This window comes from Zalophus californianus, chromosome X (assembly GCF_009762305.2).
Source record: "Zalophus californianus isolate mZalCal1 chromosome X, mZalCal1.pri.v2, whole genome shotgun sequence".
Lineage (NCBI taxonomy): Eukaryota > Metazoa > Chordata > Mammalia > Carnivora > Otariidae > Zalophus > Zalophus californianus.
This window is the reverse complement of record NC_045612.1, coordinates 88,730,948-88,757,179: the sequence shown is the minus strand read 5'-3', so window position 1 is coordinate 88,757,179 and position 26,232 is coordinate 88,730,948. Positions and strand designations below refer to the sequence as shown.

The 26,232-nt window shown below is 40.4% G+C and overlaps 1 protein-coding gene across 3 annotated transcripts in view; it reads left to right on the top strand.

The window, feature by feature from the left end:
* The first annotated feature begins 246 nt into the window (after window positions 1-246).
* The window catches only part of RP2 (RP2 activator of ARL3 GTPase), a 52,628-nt gene continuing 26,642 nt past the window's right edge, over window positions 247-26,232 (top strand). The window contains exons 1-4 of one of the 3 annotated variants that reach the window (XM_027607387.2): window positions 247-375; window positions 817-895; window positions 19,719-20,384; window positions 24,884-24,998. In XM_027607387.2, the coding sequence (XP_027463188.1) occupies window positions 19,737-20,384; window positions 24,884-24,998 (763 nt within the window). In that variant the 5' untranslated portion in view covers window positions 247-375; window positions 817-895; window positions 19,719-19,736. Of the gene's footprint in view, window positions 376-568; window positions 896-19,718; window positions 20,385-24,883; window positions 24,999-26,232 lie in introns of those variants that run through there. The other 2 variants (XM_027607385.2, XM_035725745.1) reach the window with 2 other exon arrangements.

Below are 26,232 nucleotides of genomic sequence, written 5' to 3'. Positions count from 1 at the left end.
CTCAAGAAATTCACATTTCCAATAGGGAAAGAATACACAAATAATTATTTTACTAAGTACTTGTGCAATTTTAAGAGTGATACGTAGGAATATTAAGAAAGCACGGAAGAGAAGGCAAAAGAGGGTGTGGCTGGGGGAAGTTTCTGAAGGGGACGACACTAGTCAGACAACGTGGGGGGGGCGGCGGGGGGAAAGGAGGGGAAAATTACGAATTTCAGGGCCTCTTCCTGTGTCAGCTGCAATTCCTGTTCCCTCACCACTTGCATCATAAAACTGAAGCTTAATGTTCAACTGGGGATCCTTCCCGCGCCTAGAACTTGGAAACTGAGAACCAAGGGCAAAGAGACACGGCTGCCGAAGCAGGACTTTGAGCAGGTAAGGACTCTGAGCAGCAACCCCACGGAGTCCTCGGAGGGGCGGGGCCGGGCCGGGGGCGGGGTTTTGGCTGTGCGTGCGCCAGAGCCCGCAGGGCCCGCCACTGGGGGCTGGCGCCGGAGCGGGGCGTGGATTGGTTGTGTGCGTACGTCGGCCTCTCTTCATAGGCCGCGCAGGGCTCGCGGGGCTTTGATTGGCTCGCCGGGCGCTGAGTGGTCATTGGCTGCGATGGGTGGTCTGGGCGACTGAGAGGAGAAAGAGAAGGGGTGTTGGGCCTGGCGGGCTAACCCGGGCTGGGGACCGCTGGACGGCTTTGCGGGGCGGTGTCCGGAGAGCTGCGGGGCCCGGGCGCCCGGGGTTCACGCCACACTCCCAGAGGGTACCTGAACGAGCGGGCCGGCGGGGAGTAACCGGGACCATGGGGTGCTTCTTCTCCAACAGGCGGAAGGCTGAGAAGGAGTCGCAGCCCGAGGGCGGGGAGGAGCGGCCGAAGCAGTACAGCTGGGACCAGCGCGAGAAGGTAACCAAAGTCCCGTGGCCGCTGGTCTCAGGCCCTCCCGGGCCGTCCCGCGAGGGTCCCTGGCGGCCCGGGAGCCCTGAGAGGGCCGACCCAGCAGCTGCAGCTCTCTTGCGCGCGCTCTCCTCTCTGAAGCGAGTAGTTGAAGTCGGGGGGAGTGACTTTTTGGGGGTGCGGTGAAATACAGCGCTGGAGGGGGCGCCGCGGGGAACTGCGAAGCGCTGGAAGGGGGTTTAGAGCTCATTGTCAGAGCCCTGGGGGCTTTCCCTGCGCTCCAGGGGTGGACTCCGGGGAAGCAAGGAGAGCCGGGAATGCCCCGAAATCTGCTCATTTCACCGGCAGCGCCGAGCGGGGTTTTGTCCAGTCCTCGAGTTACACGTGGGACCGATTCTCATCTTTTTCGCGGCTCATGTTCGTCTGTGGCCGTTTTCTCTTTTGTCTGCCCTAGCCGCTAAATCTCTTGGGTGCCTAATGGTATATTCCACTGCTGGATTTTTCTCAGTTACGAAGCGAACTGTTGAGCGTACGGCTTTGCTTTTCCTCCTCTTCCAGTTACCCGAAAGGAATAATGAAAATCGAATCAGTCTTGGAACGTATGTCAGGACTGTATGGTGAAAATAACCAGCATAAACCAGGCAGTATTTTACTGTTGTTTTCAATGAATGAAAACGCCCTTCTTTTTACTTTTGTATACAGCCAGAAACGAGAAAGCTTTGAAACGTACCCTAGTGTTGCACAAAACACACTTAGTCATAAATTTCATAATGTTTCCTCTTTCTACATAGTTCTGCATTTGTGCTTAGTAAAATCCTTTGATAGATTTGGCAATTATTTTTCTTTTCCAAACAAAAAGATGTTTAAATAAACGTTGTAAACAGTTACTTCCTTGCTTAATGCAACTTATCTTTATGCGTGGATACTTCATAGTGAAGTTCGTATTGACTGTTATGATTTCATAGCCCTTCCTGCGTGATTTTCAATCGCCAGAATAATTTATTCATGGAAACGCAGTTCTCCGAGTGTCAGATTTAAGCAGTTGGAAGCTTTTTGCAGAATTCTGAGCCGCATCTTTCTACCCCGTTTCTCAGATCCTTCTTGGGTTGCATGGTATATTAATTCTCTTACCTATACATGATAGCATCATTTTATTGCGTAGGCATGGAAAGTGGTGTGCTTTCTGTCATACAAGAAGATTGCACCTATCATTCGGAGTTATTTGGTGGACAATTTTTAAAAAGATTCATTTCCTCAGCCTTAGTGTTTCTAACAATGCTCTTTAACCTTGAACTGTCTGCCATAGAGAAGCTTGTGTATTTGATTTTTATTTTAGCTTTGTGTTTTGAAACCATAGGCTAAAACTAAAGTGCTTTTATTAATTTTTTTATTTAGAGTAGTCTCAGTTGCCCTTTGACTCATTACTTCGTAATAAATGGTCTTACAGTTAACCTTTATTAACATAATGTTCAGGTTAGTTAGAATCTCATATGTTAATCTTTCTCTGGTTTTTTTTAAGATGTTATTTATTTATTTATTTGAGAGACAGAGAGAGAGAGAGAGGGGGAGAGGGACGAGCAGACTCCAGGCTGAGTGTAGAGCTCAATGCAGAACTCAGTTCCATCACCTTGAGATCATGACCTGAGCTGAAATCAAGAGCCAGAGGCCCAACGGACTGAACCACCCAAGCGCCCCTTTCTCCTTTTAGATACATGGATGTATTCTGTGATTTTTTTTTCTTTTGCTTTTTGGCTAAGTAAATGCATCGAAAAATAGAATAGTGGACACCAACATCTAAACTTTTCCCCCATATGAGCATGTAAACTTTCATTTGTAGACAGTTTTGAGCTTACAGGGAGCATTTTTGGGGAACACTAGTAGGTACTGTAGTTGTAGAGGTGTAAGACATATTACTGGATATGTAAAATAAGCTCATGCTTCTGGGTCTGTACATAATAAAAGTTAAAATATTGATCAACTCACCTAATCAGAATTTTTCTTACTAAATGAACATTATATTTTGAAAACAACCCGGTTTAGAACTCTGTTGGCCTATTAGAGAAAGAGAATTACTAGCTTACATTTTGAGACAGTGGAGCTACCACATTTCCCAACATTGCTTTACCTTTTTGGGATTTTTTCTTTTTCTTTAGGAATTTTTTATTTTATTTGTCAGAGAGAGAGTGTGCGAGAGCACAAGCATGGGGACTGGCAGGGGCAGAGGGAGAAGCAGGCTTCCCGCTGAGCAGGGAGCCCAATGCGGGGCTCGATCCCAGGACTCTGGGATCATGACCTGAGCCAAAGGCAGACACTTAACCGACTGAGCCACCCAGGCATCCCTTCTTTGGAATTAGGAGTGCGCTCTAGGGTGCCTCATTTATAGTAGCCTGCTAAATTTTATATGATTTTACAGATTTTTTTTCTAGTTCTTTCTCTCTCATAAGGCCAGTCTAGGCTAGTGTACAAATGTTCTGTATTAGTCCAGTGATACTTCTGCTGAGTTTAGTATGGTCTTGCTTGCCCCTAGAAGATTTCAGTTGTACCTTAAAAGGAACAGAATGCAAATATAGCCCAGAGAACATAAGTGAGATACGTTTTAAAGTTACATCAGACAATTGCCATTCAACTTTAGTTGTAAAAACATAATTCATTGCCTGAAAAGTTTCCTTGCAATTTGGAAAAGTGGTGTTTAAATTTTTCCTTAGGTTGTGTAATCAGAGTATCTTTGTTGAGAGGCACCCTCTGGGTTTTGGGTTTGGAGTTATGTAATTGGGTCAGTCTTAGGGGACTGAAGCTAGGAGAAATTGTCTCAGGATGTTTGGAGACTAAGTGTTGTCATGGCAACTGATATACTGTAATCAGCAGTGTATGAACCTTATTTTCTATTGCTGCTAACTTGGAAAAAGTGAAAAGCTTACTGTACAATTACTACATTGACATGAGAAATATTTTTGGATTGTAAGTTTTTTTTTATTTAAATCCAAGTTAGTTGACACATAGTGTGTTATGAGTGTCAGGGGTAGAATTTAGTGATTCATCAGTTGCATACAACACCCAGTGCTCATTCCATCAAGTGCCCTCCTTAATGCCCATCGCCCAATTATCCCATCCCCCCACCCACCTCCCCTCCAGCAACCGTCTGTTTGTTCCCTGTTGTCAAGAGTCTCTTATGGTTTGCCTCTCTGTCCATTATTACCTTATTTTATTTTTCCTTCCCTTCCCCTATGTTCATCAATTTTGTTTCTTAAATTCCACATATAAGTGAAATCATATGGTATTTGTCTTTCTAATACCCTCTAGTTCCATCCATTTTTAAATTATTTGGAAAGAAATGCTTTTACACTTTTTATCTGTATGCTGCCTCTCGTGGCTAGGCAAATTAATATATAAATACTCAAACACCAAGGAATACTCAAAATTATAAAAATTATCCCTGCCCTTAAAGAGCTGACTGTTTTATTGAGTTAAAACAGGAATATTTAAGTGCAAACAAGGAAAAGATGAGTGGTACGGAAAAGTCATTTTCATTTTCCAGTTATTCATACCAGTACTCCTCCTGGATGATAGAAATGAGGATTCGTCCTCTAAACAGTGATGGCATAAGTGAATTTGAGTATGGGCAACATATCTTGTATCCATTACATTCGTCTCATATTTGATAGAAATAAAACTAAACAAAAGCCTTATACCAGAGATTCAAGTAACTTCATTTTATTTGGTGTCTGTTTCATGACTTTGGATAAAGCAGTCAATTCGTGCACTTCAGGTTCCTCGGCTATAAAATGGGACAATGCTAAGGATTACTGTTTAACAGCGTGAAGCCCTGTCCTGACAAAAGGGGGTTAGACAGTAATGGTCACCTCTGAAGATAGAACTCAGACCAGAGATTGGACAGGACAGAACCGGTCTTATAAAGCAGATCATAATTCCTGGGGTTGTTCATCAGTGGAAGGAGTGGCTTTGTGAGGAACTAATCTCCATATTAGTCAAAAGATTTCAGACAGCGGTTGGATGGCCACTTACTGGAAAGAAGTATCTGCATTGAGTAGGGGGCTAGATGCTGTTTTTAGCCTTTTAAGTATGTAAAGTACATATTCTAGTTATCAATTGCCGCATACCAAACCACTCTAAAACTCAGTGGCTTAGAATAATGGCAAGTACTTATTTTGTTCACAACTCTGCGATTTGTGTAGGGTTTATCAAGTTTGGCTCTCTGCTCTCTGCCGCATCAGATGCAGCAGCTTGACTGGGGGCTGGAGGATCTGCTTTCAATATGGCTTAATAACAGAGCTGGCTGGCAAGTTGATTCTGGCATTTGGCTAGGGCTGAGGGCCCGGGGCCTCTTCACGTAGCCCAGGCTTCTGCACAGCATGATGGCTGGGTTCCAAGGGCAAGTGTCCTAAGAGAGACCGGGAGAGGCTGCATGGCTTTTTCTAACTAGCCTCTTAAGTGATGTAGCATTACTTTGCCACATTCTCTTGGTTGAGGTATTCACAAGTGCCCACCCACGTTCAAGGGAAGGGACCTTTTGATGGGAGGAGGATCAACGAATTTGTCCACATGTTTTAAATCTTTTACGTAAAGTTGTTGTTACTGTTTTTTAAAGGAGATAACTAGCTCTTTGTTTATTCATTTTAAAAACAGCTTTATCACTAATCACCAGGGAAATGCAAATTAAAACCACAGTGAGGGGCACCTGGGTGGCTCAGTCGATTAAGCCTTTGGACTCTTGACTTCCGCTCAGGTCATGATCTCAGGGTCATGAGATAGAGCCCTGCGTTGGGCTCGGTGCTCAGTGGGGAGTCCGTTTGGGATTCTCTTCCTCTGCTCCTCCCCCTGCTCACACGCACATTCTCTCTCCCTCTCAAATAAATAAATAAATCTTAAAAAAACCCACAATATCACCTCATACCTGTCAGAATGGCTAAAATAAAAAACTCAAACAGCAAGTGTTGGCCAAGATATGGAGAAAAAGGCATCCTCTTGCACTGTTGCTGTTGGTGGGAATGCAAACTGGTGTGGAATACAGTACGGAGGTTCCTCAGAAAATAAAAAACAGAACTACCCCACTATCCAGTAATCGCACTACTGCGTAATTGCCCAAAGAATACAAAAACACTAATTTGCACCCCTATGTTTATTGCGTCATCATTTACAATAGCCAAATTATGGAAGCAGCCCAAGTGTCCCATCAATAGATGAATGGAAAAAGAAGATGTGGTATACATATAATGGAATATTACTCAACCACAAAAAGAATGAAATCTTGCCATTTGCAACAACATGGATGGAAGCTAGAGAGTATAAAGGCTAAGCGAAATAAGCCAGTCAAAGAAAGAGAAATACCATATGATTTCACTCATGTGGAATTTAAAGAAACAAAACAAACGAACAAAGGAAAAAGAGACACAAACCAAAAAACAGACTCGTAACTATCAAGAACGAACAGATGGTTACCAGAGGGGAGGTAGGTGGGGAGATGGGTAAAATAGGTAATGGGGATCAAGAGTACACTTATCTTGGTGAGCACTGGGTAATGTATGGAACTGTGGAATCACTGTATTGTACACCTGAAACCTAACATTCTATGTTAACTACACTGGAATTAAAATTTTTAAAAAACAGAAAAAAATATGTTGAGTCCTTAAAAAGGACTAGAAATAAATGTCTAAATTTTCTGAAGTTTTTATAATAAGCACACCTTATTTTTATAATCGGATATATATGCAGTGTATATAAATAGAAATATTAATAAAAATGCGATCTCTGGGGGAAAAATATATAATTAATGAATACCTATAAAAGACTAATATAGATTTCTACTTGACTATTATTTTATTATAATTCTATTCAAATCTGTATAAACATAAAGCCAGGCATAAATCCCTTATGTTTACACTATTCTAAAGTGATTAAATAAAAAAAGCTTAAGCACATATAATAATGAAGCAAATAAAATTAAACAGTTTTAATATAAAAAATAGCTTTATTGAGATACATCTACCATACAGCTTACTTAAGGTATACAGTTCAGTAGTTTTAGTAAGTTCACAGGGTTATGATGCCATTACTATGATCTAATTTTAGAACATTTTCATTCCCCACAAAAGAAATCCATACCTATTAGTAGTTCTTCCCACTTCCCTCTCTCCCCACCCCCAGCCCTGGGAAACCACAATTTTACTTTCTATCTCTATAGATTTGCCTATTTTACACATTTCATATAAATGGAATCACACAGTATTTGGCCTTTTGTTACTGGCTTCTTTCACTTAGCATGTTTTTGAGATTCATCCATATTGTAGCATGTATCAGTACTTTATTCCTTTTTATCGGTGAATAATATTCCACAGAATAGATAATTACTTATAACTTTTATTTGTCCAGTTTATTTATCCATTCATCAGTTGGTGGACATTTGGGTTGTTTTCGCTTTTTGGCCATTACAAATAATGCCGCTCTGAATATTTGTGTACAGTTTTTTATGTGGACATACGTTTTTATTTCTCTCAGGGATATACCTAGACTTGGTATTCCTGAGTCATATAGTAACTCTATGTTTAACTTTTTGAAGATCTGCTGAACTTTTTTAAAGTGTCTGCACCATTTTATATTTCTACCAACAGGGTATTGAGGGTTCAAATTTCTTCACTTACATAAAGTTTTGGTAAAGGGGAAAAGCACAGAGAGTGAAAAGTATATGGGACTGGGGTTTTAATTTGTATTCTACACACCAGTATACCTCATTGGTAAAGGCCTTTAGCTTTTCCAGCTTTCAATTTCCCAAGATCCACTGGAGTTCTCTAATTCTTTGAGCATCTCAGGATGGGGCGGGGTGGGGGGTAAGCATTGCTAGATGCATTCAGGCAAATCGGGGTAAACAAAGGGAATGTGATAGGATGTGAAATTAGATTAAGATTAGATTAGATGGTATGGAAAATCCTTTTTTTTTTTTCTTTTTTAAAGATTTTATTTATTTGGCACAGAGAGATAGTGAGAGCAGGAGCACAAGCAGGGGGAGTGGGAGAGGGAGAAGCAGACTTCCCACTGAGCAGGGAGCCCGATGCGGGGCTCGATCCCAGGACCCTGGGATCATGACCTGAGCCAAAGGCCGGCGCCCAATGACTGAGCCACCCAGGCGCCCCTGGAAAATCCTTTTCAGTCCTAAAATTTTATAATTCTATTTTGTGGTTATCAATTTAGCAACATGGTGAGCTAATATAAATACAGTGCTTCACCTTCTTTTATCCTCAGTGTACATAAGATCAAGGTACTGGTATTTATTATTATTTCTATAATTACTTGGCACTGCCATTTTCATTTATGAAATAACCTTTCAGCTATGTAGCTGTAGTCCTGAAACTGATTTAACGATGTTGAAATTTTAAGTAATTTTATTTTAAATGAAATGTAATTTACATACAGTGAAATTTACCCTTTTAAAGTATACAGTTACGAGTTTTGGCAAATGAACATAGTCAAGTAACTGATCACCACAGTTGAGATATAGAACAGTTCCATCATCCCGCCAGATTTCCTCATGCTCCTTTGTAGTTGCCTCTGATCACTTTTTTATTCCTGTAGTTTTATCTTTTTTTTAAAAGATTTTCTTTATTTATTTGACAGAGAGAGACACAGCGAGAGCGGGAACACAAGCAGGGGGAGTGGGAGAGGGAGAAGCAGACTCCCCGCCGAGCAGGGAGCCCGATGCGGGGCTCGATCCCAGGACCCTGGGATCATGACCCGAGCCGAAGGCAGATGCTTAACCAACTGAGCCACCCAGGGGCCCTTTGGGGTCATGGGACTTTGTATCCACGTGCCAAGTGTACTGTGGGTCCCACCCACAGCTCCCACTCAAGGGTAAGCCCTTGTGCATGCATCGTTGGGCCCTATGATGGCCCGCTAGCCACACATGTTTAGACTGAAGGTCAGGGACTCCTCTGACCCAAAAGCAACAAATCCACAGTCGGGCCAGCAATCTAGGATTTCGCCTACCAAGAAATTAGCTGGGTCATATTCCACTCTGAGAAATTTAGCTGGGGAATACCAAAATAATTGGACAGTTGGTGGTTCTGATGAGAGAACAGAAACTGTGACTAAAGAAAGCTATGAATGGCGATTCCCTGCAGCAATTAGCAATAACATAATGAAAAGATGCTCGCATGAGATGAAAAAGTTTTGGGGATCTAATGTACAACATGGTGACTGTACTTAACAGTACAGTATTGTGTACTTGAGACTTGCTATGAGGGCAGAGCTTTAATGGTCTGGACAAAACGACCAAATGGTAATTATGTTAGGTAAAGATGTGTTAACTAGCCTTATCGTGGTAAACATTTTGCAGTATATATGCGTATCCGATACACGCGCGTGTCAAGTCATCACGTTGTACACCTTGAATTTACATAATGTTTGGGGGCGCCCGGCTCGGTCAGTTAAGCGTCTGCCTTTGGCTCAGGTCATGATCCCAGGGTCCTGGGATCTAGCCCTGCATCGGGCTCCTTGCTCGGCGGGGAGTCTGCTTCTCCCTCTCCCTCTGTTGCTCCCCCAGCTTGTGCTCTCTGTCTCTCTCTGTCAAATAAATAAATGGAAGAATCTTTTAAAAATAAAGTCTTATTTATTTAAGTACTCTCTTCACCCCACATGGGACTCAAAACTCTTGACCCGGTGATCAAGAGTTACATGCTCTACCAACTGACCGGACTGGGTGCCCCATCCCTATAGTTTTGTCTTTTTGAGAAAGTCATATAAATGGGACCCTGTAGTATGTAACCTTTTGAGTCTGCCTTCTTTCACTTAGCATGATACTTTTAAAATTCATCCATGTTACTGCATGTATCAGGAGTTCCTTTTTACTGTTGATTAGTATTCCATTATATGGGTGTATCATGTTTGTTTATCCATTCACTGGTTGAGGAACATTAGGGTTGTTTTCAGTTTTGGTAATTGTGAATAAAAAGCTGCATGGTTTTTGAGTGAACATAATTTTTCATTTCGTTTGGGTGAATACCTAGGAGTGGGGTCACTGACTCATGGAAATTGTGTGTTAAGTTGTATAAGAAACTGCCAGACTGTTTTCCAGAGTGGCTGTGCCAGTTTGCGTTCTTCCCAGCCGTGTATGAGATCCAGTAGCTATGCCACCAGCACTTGGTATGGTCAGGGTTTTGGTTTGTTTTTTTAATTTTAGCCATTCTAATAGGCATGTAGTGGTATTTCATTGGGGTCTAACTTGCATATCCCTCATGACTAATGATGTTGCGCATTTTTCCACGTACTTATTTGCCATCCATATATTTACTTTGGTGAAGTGTTTATTAAAATCTTTTGCCCCTTTTTTACTAGGTTGTTTTCTTAATTGACTTTTGAGACTTATTTTAATATATCCTGGATACAAGTCCCTTGTCATATGTGTGTTTTGCAGATTTTTTTTTTTTACCAATTAATGATTTGTCTTCTCTTAACAGTGTCTTTTGAAGAATAAAAGTTTTCTATTTTGATAAAAGTCCAGCTTTCAATTTTTTCTTTTATGGATTGCGTTTTGGGTTTCACATCTAGAAAATCTTTGCCCAACCAAGATTACAACAATTTTCTCCTCCGCTTTATTCTAGAAGTTGTAGAGTTTTGGTTTTACAGTTAGGTTCTGTGATCCATTTTGAGTTAATTGTTATATATGGTGCAAAATATGAGAGATTCTTTTTCTTTCTTTTTTACATATAGATTTCCAATTGTTCCAATAACATTTGTGGAAAAGACTCTCCTTTCTGTATTGTATTGCCTTTGCACCTTTGCCAGTGTATACATAAGTCTATTTTTGACCTCTCTATTCTGTTCCATTGATTTATGTGCCTAGTAAACATTGGTTTCTGTTTGAATATGGTTAAATACGAAGAAACAACCAAGAAAACGTACTTAGGAGCCAGACTGCCTAGGTCTGAGACTCAGCTCAAGCACTTAACTAACTGTGTGACTTTGGGCAAGTTATTTATTTAGCCTCTGAGTGCCTAAATTTTCTCATCTGTAAAACAGAGACGATAGTACACAACTCTCATAGGGGTTTTCATGAGTATTTTTTAAAAGATTTTATTTATTTATTTGAGACAGAGAAAGCTGCGTGCAGACCTGCAGGGGGGAGGGGCCAAGGGGGAGGGAGAGGGCTGGCAGAGCCCGAGGGAGGGCTGGATCTCGCCTTCCTGAGATCACGACCTGAGCTGAAATCAAGAGTCAGACACTCAACACACCAAGCCACCCAGGCGCCCCGGGGTTTTTAGGAGTATTGAGTGAATGGATTATAAAGCACTGGAAATGGTGCCTCGTGCCTATAGGGTGCTTCTTATACTCCTGAGCTTTATTTTGGGACTTCAGTGCAGACAGGCTTTCCATTAAAATTTAAAAATTCTACTGTTTCATCTCAGATTATCATTATGGAAGTTTACCTGTGGAGATGAATTTTAATGGAAAATTTGCATTGCTACTCGGTAAAAAATAAGATGTTTACTTTCGTTTTCTGTTAGGAAAATAATGCTTAACTTAGTTTAGTAGCTGTATCAGGTGAATTGCAGCTATTGAAATGTTTCTTTGATTCTTAAAGTGTATTTACTACCTTTTATGGATTGTAGTAAGAAATACAGCCTAAACTGAGCTCACTTCATAAGTGGCATTTGTGAAATGGTAGCTTGAAATATGACCTTCCCATGTTTGTGATTTTGGGCACTTTATTTGAGAAAGAAGAGTTAACTTTTGCAAAATTACTGTTGTACTAAGCTTCAGGTTATCTATTATTACTTTTTGTTTTGAAGAACTTTCAGGATTTGTTGAGAAAGTACAGCAACATAAATCCTAAATTTCTCCTTTGTAGACCATATTTACAGTCCAAATAATTTTGTACTATAGAACTCTGTAGCTTAGAGGATCTTTAACTATAGCATTAATTTCTCCCCATAAATAGAAGAACTGAGGTGTCTGGATAAAACACTTAGAAGAATAGTAAATTACATTTAACTCCTCACCATTAGCAGTTGTTATGGACTGAGTGTTTGTGTCCCTCCAAAATTCCCATGTTGAAGCCCTAACTCTCCCTGTGGCTGTGTTTGGAGATGGGGCCTCAAAGGAAGTAATTAAGGTTAAAAGGGATCATAAAGGTGGGGCCCTGATCTGATAGGATTAGTGTCCTTATAAGAAGAGACATCAGAGAGCTTGCCCAGCACTCACCCAGGAAGGAAACCAACTGTGATGGCACCCTTAATCTTGGACATCCCCAGCCTCCAGAGTGTGAAATATAAATTTCTGTTGTTTAAGCCACCTGGGTGTTATTTTGTTATGGCAACCAGTCTTAGTCTGTCTCAGGCTGCCATGACAAAATAGCATAGACTAGGTAGCTTAAACAACAGACATTTCTTTATTAAATGGTTCTAGAGACTGAGAAGTACAAGATCAAGGTACCCGCAGATCGAGTGTCTGGTGTCAAAGATAAATACTGCTGGACATTAGTTAAAGCATTGAAAACAGATTTTGTTCAGTAACTGCTGACACTAGGGGACAGAGCTGAGCTCCGTACCAATTTGTGTAGAGCTGATTTCAGCAATTTTATCAGGAAAATGAGGGAACTGGGAGAGCAGGGGCTCCATAAAGTCAGAGAAGTGAAAATTACAAAGTTGGTCAGTGTAAATGTGATTAAACCAGCTGTGTTTGTTCACTCGCAGTTATCAACCTTAGGATTCTGTCCTCCCACAGAGACTGGTGGTACACAGAGGCCCTATCCTTCCTGGTAATTGTATTTCAAAGGAATGACTCTCAGGTCCTTGAGAAAGATATCACTGAGTTTTAAGACTTACATATTCACAACTGTTAAGCCCCCTTTTTTAAAAAAAAGATTTTATTTATTTATCTGAGAGAGAGAGAGTGAGAGTACACAAGCAAGGGGAGCAGCAGAGGGAGAGGGAGAAGCAGACTCCCGGCTGAGCAGGGAGCCCAATGCGGGGCTCGATCCCAGGACCCTGGGACCATGACCTGAGCCGAAGGCAGACCCTTAACTGACAGAGCCAACCAGGCGCCCCTGTTAAGCCCTTTTTAATAAATGCTCTAAGAAAGGGAAGTCAGGGGCCTATTATCAAGTATTGGCTAGAATAAGTAGTAAATTTTCCTGGCAGGAAGACTTTCCAGGCAGGAATTTTAATGGGGGTAGGGGGGTAGGGTCCTTCTAGAGACATGGCTTTGTGCTGCTAGAAGACATGCTAGAGTTTGGTCGGGTCTCTTAGTGCAGGGATTTGGACGGAATTGTAATGTGCCAAGAGTTCCACAGTTCTCACTGGTGAGGGCCTGCTTCCTGGTTCATATTCAGTTACCTTCTTGTGGACTCATGGCCTTTCCTCTAGTGTGTGCACAAGGAGGGAGGGAGACGGAGGGAGGAAGAGAGGGAGATCTCCTCTTCTAAGAGCCCTGATCCCATCATGAGGCCCTGCCCTTATGATTTCTTCTAAACCTGAAAGGCCTAACTCCCAAGTACCATCACTTTGGGGGTTAGGGCTTCAGCATTTGAACTTTGAGAGGATATAGGTATTCAGTACATAACACTTCCTGTGCAGACTAAGGCAGCAGCTCAGTAATTTCAAAGTTAAGAAAGAGTGGATATTATTTCTGCGTTTGCAACAAGTCTTAACTGCAACTACTGGTATAGTACTAATTATAATTAATATAGCTGAAACTTCTCAAATACCATACATCTTATGTATCATTTCCATGCAAAACAAATTTGCCAAATTCCTTTAAGTAACAGGTATTAACTGTTATTTTTTTAAGATTTTATTTATTTATTTGAGAGAGAGAACACACTAGCTGGGGGGGAGGGGCAGAGGGAATGGGAAAAGCAGAGCAGACTCCCCACTGAGCAGGGAGCCCGACCTGCAGACCCCAGGACCCCAAGATCAAGACCCGAGCCAAAGGCAGATGCTTAACCAGCTGAGCCACCCAGGCGCCCCAACTTTTATTTTTTTATTTTTATCCAAACACTGGTTTGTTCCCTACTTAATTCTCAGATAAATATGCTTGCAAATGTTTGAACTTGTTATCCATATCTCAGGCAAAGATAATTTGGCCAGAATCTTGAACCCCAAATTAATTCCCCAGGAAGATACAGAGTTTTACATCAGAGTTTTAGGTACAGTGAGATAAACTATAAACTGAAACTTGAAGATTCTACTTGCCCATTGAGTCTGAGGCCTTGGTAGAGACAGGCCAACTCCTGGGCTCCTTTTCCCTGCACCTAATCCTGGTGCGCTTGATCTTCTCACCCCCACTGCGGGAGGTGGGTTGGTGCCAAGGTGACAGGCTGAAGAAGACCAGACAGTGTTTTTACCCTCCTTAAGGCCTAAAGCAGAACTGACTGAAACCACTCTTGCAAGTTCCCTTTTCTCCACTTTAAGGCCTGGATTAGATCCAGATCCCATTAGCCTGCTCCGTGACCACATTCCCATCCCCTTTGACTGGCTCTTCCAAGCGGAAGGCAGCCGCAGCTTTCTTTTACCGCAGGTATGGGAGAGAAGAGAATGTAAAAAGGAGAAACCCAGGACTGGTATTAAGAGTGCCCTTGCCTCCTTTGTGTATAATTATCTTCCTACTCAGAAGTTGGCCAACTTGCGCGGTGACCTGACTGAATGTCCCTAGGAATATCATGTTGTTCTTGATCATTATCGGGATCTCTCTTCTTTGGGGATGGCGTGGAGAATGGGGGAGTGGGGAAGTGTGTGATTACCAAACTTAGTTACTCTTCACATTTGTTTATTAAAACGACCCCTGGGGACCGCCTCCCTCCTGGTTACACTCTGAGGTAACAAAGATTCAGTAGTTAAAATGGATTCAACATGGGTGTATGGAGTGCCTCTGTGGTGCCAAGCACTGTTCTAGGTGCAGGGGAAAACAAGGGTGAGCAAGGCAGATAATCCTTTCCCTCGTAGACCTTATGTGCCAATGGAGGGCTGGTAGAATAAAGACAATAAATACAATTCGTACACAGTGCATTAAAAGGAAGTTAAGTGCTTTGGAGAAAAATAAAGAAGGGTAAAGAGGTCGTGTTGGAGGAGGTGTTTCCGTTTTAAGTAGATTGGTTACAGGATGCCAGCCCAAAGATCGCTGTACAGGAAGAGATAGACACTAGTATTTAATGCAACATAGAGCCTCCGAAAAGGGGGAGCAGGCTCCTGGTTGAGGAAACTGGAGAGCTTCCCAGAAACAAGTTTGACAGGTGGACAGGAAGAACTAGGAGAAGGCCGTCTGGGCAAAGGAGAATCAGAGGGCAGAGACAAGTCACGACAAGTGCTTCAGAGCTACTGAGGAATATGTTGCCACAGCAGATCAATAGGAATTAGGAGCAAAATGTAAGTTGTTATCACGTAATAGTGACTTACATTGAAGGATTTTTCTAATACTGAACCATTTGCACTCAACTTGGTTGTGGTGCTTTCTCTTTTTATAGGATTGATTTAATTTGCAGGGTGGTGGTGTGTTGTGTGTTTTTTTTTCTTCCCCCATCTACAGATGTGAGTGAAATGAACCTAAAATCTTCTTCTTTTGTTATGTCTTTGTTTTTCTTACTAGGTTCTTGCCAGGCAGGCTAGTAGCATGAGTTAGGACTGGTCCTTCTTTTTCTGTTGTCTTTATGGGTTTGCATAAACCTGGGATAAATAAAATTGGAATCTGCTTATAAAACCATCTGGACCTGGTGTTTTCTTTGTGGGAACACTTAGCCCACTGGTTGTATTTCGTTAGCAGTAAATAGCATTTTATTTAAGCTTTTAACTTCCTCTGAAGTCAGTTGTGCGAAGTTATTTTTGGGGGCGCCTGGGTGGCTCAGACGGTTGAGCGTCTGCCTTCGGCTCAGGTCGTGATCCCAGGGTCCTGGGATCGAGCCCTGCGTCGGGCTCCCTGCTCAACAGGAAGCCTGCTTCTCCCTCTCCCTCTGCCTGCTGCTTCCCCTGCTTGTACACACTCTCTCTCTCTCTCTGTCAAAAATAAAATCTTTAAAAAAAAAAGTTATTTTTTAAGAGATTTGTTCATTTCATAGACAAAATCTCCTGAAACTTGTTGGTATATGGTTATTGATACTACTGTCTTTTTAACCTCCATTTATGGTAATATCCCTCTCTTCATTCATATCGTTCGTGTTTCATTCTTCTTTCCTTGGTCATTCTTGCCAGAAGTTTGCCTATTTTTTGCCCCCCCCCAAAAGAAAACATATGTTTGGCTTTGCTCATGTTTTCTATTATATATTTAATACCTAAGTCATTAACTTCTATTTATCTTTTTTCTCCTGCTTTCTGTAGGTTTATTTATTGTCTAATTTCTTAAGATGGACATTTAACTAATTTTGAGTGTTTTTATTATAGCTATTTAAGGTTATAGATTTCCTTCAAAGCACCATCTTTGCTGCATCCCCAATGTGGCGCCTTAACATTTAATTCTAAGTATTTTTAGATTTGATTATGATTTCTTTAACCCATGAGTTATTGAGCAGTGTGTTTTTAAAATTTTCAAGTAGGCAAGAATTTTTAGAAGTATCTTTTGTTATTAACTTTTAACTTAATTACATGTTGGTCCCATATCATGGTCTGTAAGTTATCTGTCATTTGAAATTTGTTTAGGCTTTATGATCTAGTATATGATTTTTTAAAAAGCTTTAATGTGTCCTTAAGAAAACTGTGAGTACACTCTACTTGTCGGATGCAGAACTCAAGCTTATTCTCATTGTGTTTTTCAGATCTTATATATTTTGTTAATATTTTTGGTCTCCTTGACCAATCAGTAGTTGGGAGAAGCACATTAGAAGACACTCCTTAGATTTTAATCTGCCAGTTATGAGGGTTTGGAGAGGTCCAGAGCAACCGTCAGAGTCAGTCCCCACCTGTTTTTTCCCAGCTCTTCACCAGCCCAGGGTTTCTGTCCTGCCCTGAATTTACTCAAAGGAAGTCTGGACCAGAGATCTGAGTCCCAGCAGGTGCGGAAGAAGCGCTGTTGTCTCAAGATTTAGGGTGGGGGAGAAGCAAGAGCAGAAATCCCAGAGGTTCCTTTTCTGTTTTATCCTCCTGCTCTCCCCCACAGGGACTTCTCATAGTTTCCCCTTTTCTTGGTGTTTTCCTTACATGGTCCCTTTGGGGCTGATCTTAGGCAATAGGGAACCAGCAACCATGCTAATTCAGTTTCTTGGTAGAGACCAAACTGGAATACTGTACCTCTTTTGGAAAAAAAAAAAAAAAAAGATAAGTTTATTTACTTGAGGGGGCAAGCAGAGGGAGAGAATCTTTGAGCAGAGTCCGCACGGAACTTGGAGCCTGACACGGGGCTCGATCTCACAATCCATGAGATCACGACCTGAGCCAAAACCAAGAGTAACGCAACTGATTGAGCCACCCAGGCGCCCTGGTACCTTTATATACATGCATCACCTGTAAAATCCTAGAAATAGAATTGCTTGAACACTTCTTTCCACATTAAACCTGTGTTTGCCTCCTGTATTTTTCCCTTCTTCTGATGTATGGCACACTAACATCCAATCATATAAATCAGAGCAGTGTTTTTTCAAACCCTTCAGTGGGATAATAGAAAATTTGGGGGGCTTAACACAAAATTAGGGTAAATATTATTTGTGAAGCTTTCATTTCTTTGGTATGTGTACATGCACAAATACAAGTAGGTGTACTGGGCTGTGCTGAAGAATCTACTAATGTGGATTATAGTCCAAAAAAGTCAAAAAACACTGACTACAGAACTAGGAATCATTTTGGATCCATCCTTCTGCCTTACCTCCTATAGCCATTGAATTACCAAATTGATTCTACTTCCTCGATATTTCTCAAATTTATCCTATCTTCCGCTTCTCTCCTAACCACTGCTCTCCGTCCAGTCCTTGCTGGATGACTGACTGCAACAATCTCAGATCCATGCTCCCCCTCCATATTCTTATCAGAGTAATCTTCCTGCAATGTAAATTTTTCTTATTTAAAATCTTCCTGTGGTAACCAACTGCCCATGGATAACTTCCAGGCTTTATGATACGGCCCTTACCTATCTCTCTAGCTTCATCTACTCCCATTCTAGTATCACTGGTAAACACCAAACCACTTTTGTTTTTCCTCACGTTCTCCGAAGAGTTTTATTTTGTTAATTCTTTCACTTTTGCCTGGTGTGGGAAGGGAGGCTCCTTTACTCCTATCCGTTTTATGTGGTGATCTTCAGCTTGTTCATTCTCACTTTGTTAGTAAAGTCTTACACCCCTACCTCCCCCACCGCAGGTGTCATTCTCCTCTGTGTTTCCAGAATATTCTAGGCATCTTGCATTACACAGCCAAGTTGTTTTTAAATCATCTGTTTAGGTTAGTTTTACTTTTTTTATGGGAAGAGCTGGTCATACTCATGTCAGTGCCTAAGAGACCATCTGGCTCATATTGGGTGTTCAAATGTTGGTTGAATGACTGAAGATCTGGGAAATTGAAGTGCCTCTTCCAAGGTGATGTTGCTTATAGGTGACAAAATTAAGACTGGGAGACAAAGTGCCTCTCTTATTGCCTCATGCTGCAGACCAGTACTCCTTCTAGTACATTATATAAAACTGGATAAGTACAACATTTATTGTGCAATACTGAATAAGTCACTTTAAGTTAGTTTGGTAATGGTTGGGATGATTATCCTCTGTGACTAATCAAAATTTTACCTACTCTCTGGGAGTCTATTTCTGGCACATGAATAGTTTTGCATGAAATCTAATATGTGCAAAAAGGTAAAACAGTGCAAGTAGACTCACATGTAATTAAAAAAAATCAAAATGGCCTTTTTGTGGCTCTTAGAGGTCAGTTAGAATTTTAAAATATATAATGTGACAAATTCCAGGCATACTGTTTAAAAGGTTATGTGTGCTTTAGTTTAGAATATCTAAAGATAGGAATGGTGGCATTTAAAGAATTACATTGTAGGAAAAGCTCAATAAATATTTGAATCAAACTTGCAGATGGGAGTTATGCCATATAGTAATTCTTGTGCCTTCGGGTTCTTCCATTTTCTGTAGCATATTGCAGAAATCAGTCGGGGTTTAGAAACTAAGACCCATGCATCCATATACTGAAGGATAGAGAAATATATTTCAGTCTGGGTGTATTTCCAATTTCAGAAGTTTTTAAAGAAGCAGCAGAAGTTGTTTTAAATTTTCACTTGTGGAATTTAAGAAGCAACACAAACGAACAAAGGAAAAAGACAGTCGAAACACCGGACTCTTACATAGAACAAACTGGAGGTTACCAGAGGGGAGGTAGGTGAACTAGGTGATGGGGATTAAGGAGGGCACTTGTGATGAGCACCGGGTGATGTATGGAATTATTGAATCACTACACTGTACACCTGAAACTAATATGACACTATATGTTAATTACACTTGAATTTAAAAAATTTAAAAATTGAAGCATCAGGAAAAAAGAAAGGGTCAGAGCTGAAATATTCCTTAATATCATCCAAAATGCTGTGTGCGTGAGAATTTCCCCAACGGTTTCAAAAAAGTATCTCTATAGTTGGTATGTTGAAACAGGATCCACACAATGTTCACACCTTGTTTGGTTGTTACGTCCTTGAGTCTTTCTTTATCACAGTTTCCTCTCCCTTTTTTCCCCCCTCATTTCTCTTAATTGTTGGAAAAAAATAATTTGTGCTGTTCATTTTCTTATTGTGTTGCCAAGTTGGTGAGAGTAGGAACTTCTTATTTTAGCGCCAAGAACTGTGCGTGGTACCCAGTAGACACTTGACTAATATTTGTTGAATAATGTTAGTAATACTCAAGGCCTGTGTTTTGTCCCTGCAGGTTAATCCAAAAGACTACATGTTCAGTGGCCTGAAGGATGAAACAGTAGGTCGCCTACCTGGCCAAGTGGCAGGACAACAGTTTCTCATTCAAGACTGTGAGAACTGTAACATCTACGTCTTTGATCACTCGGCTACAATTACTATCGATGACTGTACTAACTGTGTAATTTTTCTGGGACCTGTGAAAGGCAGTGTGTTTTTCCGGAATTGCAGAGATTGCAAGTGCACGTTAGCCTGCCAACAGTTTCGTGTGAGGGATTGTAGAAAGCTGGAAGTCTTTTTGTGCTGTGCCACTCAACCCATCATTGAGTCTTCCACAAACATCAAGTTTGGCTGCTTCCAATGGTACTACCCTGAATTAGCGTTCCAGTTCAAAGATGCAGGGCTAAGTATCTTCAATAATACCTGGAGCAACATTCATGACTTTACACCTGTGTCAGGAGAACTCAACTGGAGCCTTCTTCCAGAGAATGCTGTAGTGCAAGACCATGTTCCTCTACCTACTACCGAAGAGCTCAAAGCTGTCCGAGTTTCCACAGAAGCCAACAGAAGTATTGTTCCAGTATCTCGGGGTCAGAGACAGAAGAACAGCGATGAGTCATGCTTAGTGGTATTATTTGCTGGTGATTACACTATTGCAAATGCCAGAAAACTAATTGATGAGGTAAGGAGAGAGAGAAGAGAGACAGACACACACCTAGATAGGAACACAACACTTTCTGGAGAACTTCTATTCTTTTCAAAAATTGGCTATTAGGAATACAGGCAATCCTTAAGTTCTAGTCCTCTCCCCCCTGCAGATGTATCTGTAAGCTGGTTGCTTGGCCTCAAAAGACTTTCCCAAAGAAACTTTAAAAAAATATAATTCAGTAAGCATTTATTAAGCACTTATTATGTGAAGAGTTACTTCTGTTGCCATATTTCATTGGCTATAGGATGCACATTTGTTTCCACATTTTTGCTCATCCGAAATGCATCTTACAACTGACAGCAACTTAAAGCTGATGACCTACAGTATATGCTGGAGATGGAGACACATGGGCAAAATTCTCTGCCCTCGGAGAACTTCCATTCGTTCTAATGAATGATTTCCACGGAAGCTTACAAAAGTAGTACTGCATAGTAAAGCATGACCTTATTTAGTTGGGAATATTTTTTTGGAGTTTTAATTGGTTGGAGGGGGTGGCAAAGACATTTAGGAGTACAACTTTTGGCCACTGGGGCGACTGTGAAAACCACCTCCACATTATTCTCTTTTGCCCTGTTGCTATGGGAAGGGGAGGTTGGTGTGTAAGAATGAGGTGGGAGCTGGGATAGCAGAGGTGGTGGGCTCAGGAGCAGGGACTCAGTGAGTGTGGGATTAAAGAAGAGTCCTTCTAGCGGAAGCAGCTTCCACTTGAAAAATAACTGGGGACGTAGAGATTAGAGGCTCCAGAAGCAGCAGTTCCTATGTTGGTGGGTGCTCCAGTAGGGAGGCAGCAGTGGGACATATTGGTCACTCATTAATCAGATGTTCTTCAGAAGGAGTGGTCAAATTTAAAAATCAAACTTCCGGAAATGAAGAAGTGAATGGAAAACTCAAGTCTCCTTTTGAATGGATTTTTTAAAAAATTATAACTGTTCTTTAAAAAAAAAAAAAACATTTGATTTATTTATTTGACAGAGAGAGAGAGAGAGCTAGAGGAGGAACACAAGCAGGGGGAGTGGGAGAGGGAGAAGCAGGCTTCCCGCGGAGCAGGGAGCCCAATATGAGGCTCGATCCCAGGACCCTGGGATCATGACCTGAGCCGAAGGCAGATGCTTAACGACTGAGCCACCCAGGCGCCCCTAAAAATTGAAACTGTTCTGTCGAAAGGAAGATTATAGGGGGGGAAAAAACACTAAAACTGACCACCGCTCTGTAGCTATACATCCCACAATGTAGAAAACCCATGTCTGAAACCTACAAAGTATATCTGAAGTCTAGTTTTCAAAACAACAGAAACCGAAGTATAATTTTAAGACTGTGGTATTTTTATTTTTTGTTCATGCCAATCTGCTGAAAACATGCTATGAATCTGGTAAGATATAGAAAAAGTACTTCTGGCCTTTGAGCAATCTAATCACATGCTAATCCAACATCCGAGAGGTCAGCATTTTCATTATACTTCATGGTGACTTAGAAAAAAATCTACATACAGTTTTCAGACAATGTAATTATTCAGGTTAAACTCCTTTTTTGGTAGGAACTGAGAAGTGGACATAAAGAATAGGTAGCACGTTTAAAGAAAAAAACCCATCAAAACAGTCTTTCTTCATGAGTCATCAGATGTTCTTAACCTTTTAATTTTTGGTATCTCATGTGTGAAATGGCAGCATTGTGTGCACTTGAAAGCAACATGACCAGGAAGAATGATGTTCTTTAGATGTCCTTCTGGAGTACGAGATATTTTAAAACAAAAATGCAACAACAGCTGTGATAATAATAGCTAACACTTATATAGTGTTCACTGTATACCAGGCGTTGTTATAAGGAATTTAAATGAAGTAACTCCCTTAATTTAGAATAACCTATGAAATAGGTGCCATTTAGTCCCCTTTTTACAGATAAGGAAAATGAGCCACAGAGAGAGCAAGTAACTTGCAAAAGGTCACTCAGCTGGTAAACAGCAGAGCCATGATTTAAATCCAGACTTAGAAAAAAATCTACATACAGTTTTCAGACGATGTCATTATTCAGGTTAAACTCCCTTTTTGGTAGGAATTGGCTTTAAGGCACAGTCTGAACCCTTAAGCATGATGCTAATCTGCTGCCCCAGTGGTAAAGGAACGTTGACGACTGCCTGGTGGAGCAGGAATGTGACTGAAAGTGCGGGGAGTCAAGGCAGATACTACCCTTCAGCCTAGAAGGAAAAACCCTGGGACTTTGTGGTTGGAGTTATCCTACCTAATTCTGAAAGCACAGAATTAAGGAATGACAAGAGCACAAAAAGAAAATGCCAAGTACATGTGAAGAGGGTATCAAAACATGCTAAAAGATCACTGACTTACATATTAAGGGAGAGATTACATATTTTTTCAAAAAAAAAAATGAAGCTCAAGTTCCCAGGAAAATATGTGTAGGAGCTACCTAATTCTGAGATGAAAAAAACAAAACAAAACAAAACAAAAAAACCCCCCCACAAAACTTGAGTCTTTCTCATATCATAACCCAAATACCTTAAGACAGCTTCGACTGGAACTGGGATCGCTAACTCTGGTTTTGTTAAACCCTAGGAGTATCGCAGAATTTTGTTTCACATTGTTCTTATAAATTAAATGTATCATAATAGTTTTTTGAGATAGGAAGTCCGGAAAAGCTGAATAAAGCAGAAGGCACATTCCAAAGGGAATCGAGAGAAGTTACTGGGCCTCAGTTTTCTCTCCTAAAAATCAGATTTCTTGCTTCCTCTTAGGTACATCACAGATATGCACAGGATAAATTAGTGTAAAAGTAGTTTGAATTGTTTGGAAGTAATGTATTGCATAATTTAAGTTGGGTAGTTAGCGCTATTTTCAAGTTTTTATAAGTAGAGGAATTTCCATGAATAAAGAGTCTCCAGATATCTGCAGTGAGATATCAAAATAGATCAAATTTTGTAATTCATTATTTGTTTTTAGGGAACAGTATTTTGAATTAATCATCTTGTCAGTTTATGCGTCTGACTACAAAATGAGAGGTAGTGAGCCATCTAGAAAATCTGAAACAGATGTAGGATTATTTCTGATATTTTAAGTAACTTTGCAGTCATCACCTGGCAGTGGATGTCCACGCAATTTTCTGCTACTTTTTTATGTATGTTTCTTTTTTCTGAGGCAGCATTGAGGGTTCTGAAAAAGGTTTTGAGTTTGAATCCAATTTGATGGAATGGTATGGGATAAGGTAGCTGATTGGATGAAATACGATCAGCCATTAAAAGTAATTTTATAGTGGAATAGCTGGGAAATATTCACAGTCAAGTAAGTGAAAATTTGTAGAATATTATATAAGTATCTGAATTTCTTTTAGAGATCTAAGTGTGGAAAGTTAAATATACTAAAATGTTAACAGTTGTGGTTATTCTTGGGAATTGGGTTAAGAGCAGGATTTTCTTTTCTTTTTTGTGATTATATGGATTTTACAATGAACATGTGTTATTTCTGTAATGGGAGAAAAAGAAAACTGGGGAGGGTAAAAGGAAGTATACCCAAATGGCAGTGGCACCTTTGAGTGGTGGCACCTCGGTTCGTATTTGTTTCTATTTTTTTCATTTTTCAGGTGTTCTGTGTTGAGCATATATGTATGTTACTATTATACTTAAAAATCCAATAGGCTTTGCTAAAAAAATTAAAGTGGTTGAATACTTTGCATTTTTAAAGACTACTTTCATCATTATTTTAAAAATTAATGTGTACTTATTGTACAGAATTGTAGAAATAAAGAGTATGTGTTTAAAAAGAAGTTTAAAAAGAAGAAATAAAGAAGAGTAAATGTTTAAAAAGCATCCATAACAAAAAAAAAATCACCCATAACATACTGTATCTTGAATAGTCTTTTTAGGAATAATCTTTCATTTATTTCATCTATCATCCGATTAACTAGGTTCGAATCACAGTTCTGTTACTTGATAGTTATGTGACCTTGAGTAAGTTTCTTTACCACTCTGTGCCTTCATTTTCTCACCTGTAAAATGAGGGTAATAATAGTACCTACCTCATGAGAGGGTTAAATGTACTATGCATGTAAAGCACGTAAAACTGCCTGCACACAGTAGGGCTCCATAAATGTGGTCTATCACCATTGTGCTATACTATATATATGTTTGTAGCATGCTTTTCAAAATTATGACATAAGCTTTTCCCCACTTTATTATTTGTTATGTTTAATGAACTATGCTATTTCATCATGCGATGAATGTACCCTAGTTTACCTACTTGACCATTCTCTTCTCATTGGACAAACATTAGGCACTGCAGACTACCCATCTGGAAAAATCTTGTGTATATGAAAACTTGTTAGAGCAAACGCCTTGAATTAGAGTGATGATTCAAACAAAAATCAGCATGCTGTGTTGCATTTTATACAGAAAAATACTAGAATAGAAAAATATTGTTTTAATCTCAGAAGTTCATTTTAAACTCTAAATGAAATTTTATTTTCCACAGATGGTCGGTAAAGGCTTTTTCCTAGTTCAGACAAAGGAAGTGTCAATGAAAGCCGAGGATGCTCAAAGGGTTTTTGGGGAAAAAGCACCTGACTTCCTTCCTCTTCTGAACAAAGGTACGTTCTGGACGATTGGTGTACTTGTGTGCTTATCCACTTGACGTGATTAGATCTGCTCTTGCCTTTAGCATTTCTCTTACGTTGCCTTCTCCTCCTTTGTTTTATGGTTTTTCTTCTATTACTATTCAAAAATGTCAAAATTTCACATCATTCAAAAATTCCTATATAACTAACTAGGCATTAGGTTTTCTTTCCTCTTTTGTCATCTTAGTACTTGAAAGTCATACTCTATTATTATATATTTTGTTATTTTAATTATTATTTTATTGTTGTTATATTATTGTACTACAATGAGTGACTGTTTCGTTCTCCGTGCCCAGAGTTACAAAGCACTTCATAAGGATTCTTTCTGCCTTCAGTGGGCTTTGACCATACTGGAAAGGAAATAAGAAATACAAATAAAATGGTATACTATTTTATGTATTTAATGTGATTGATTACCTTCTCGTGCATAACTAGAATTGTTTTCCCCAGTGGGCAAATGCCGCCAACAAATTTCAGATACTGGAAATACGTCTGCAAACACAGGAACTGGAATTCATATGCCCTCCGGAAGGGTTATGTCTGTCTGTATGTATTTGAAGGTATACTGATTCTAGAGGACAGAGTTCTGTTTATCTGTCAGAGCAGAGACATTGTTTGCTCAAGGCTCAGCAGGCTTTTCTTTACTGGCCTGAGCAAATATGTATAGTAATATGCAATGCTGATTGAGTATGCCCTAAAAAGATGGCACATCTGCATTTACATGCTTGTTATGTATAAATTATAATAACTGCAAAACCTATATGAAAATGTTGGAGGAGGGGCGCCTGGGTGGCTCAGTTGGTTAAGTGTCGGACTCTTGATTTTGGCTTAGGTCATGATCTCAGGGTTGTGAGATTGAGCCCTGCGTCCAGCTGCATGCTCAGCAGGGAGTCTGCTTGAGGTTCTCTCCCTCTCCCTCTGCTCCCCCACGCTCTCTCTCTCTCAAATAAATATATAAATCTTTAAAAAAAAAGAAAATGGGGTGCCTGGGTGGCTCAGTCGTTAAGCATCTGCCTTTGGCTCAGGTCATGATCCCAGGGTCCTTGGGATCGAGTCCCGCATCGGGCTCCCTGCTCTGCGGGGAGCCTGCTTCTCCCTCTCCCACTCCCCCTGCTTGTGTTCCTGCTCTCGCTGTCTCTCTCTCTGTCAAATAAATAAATAAAATCTTAAAAAAAAAAAAAGAAAATGTTGGAGGATTGTTGGGATC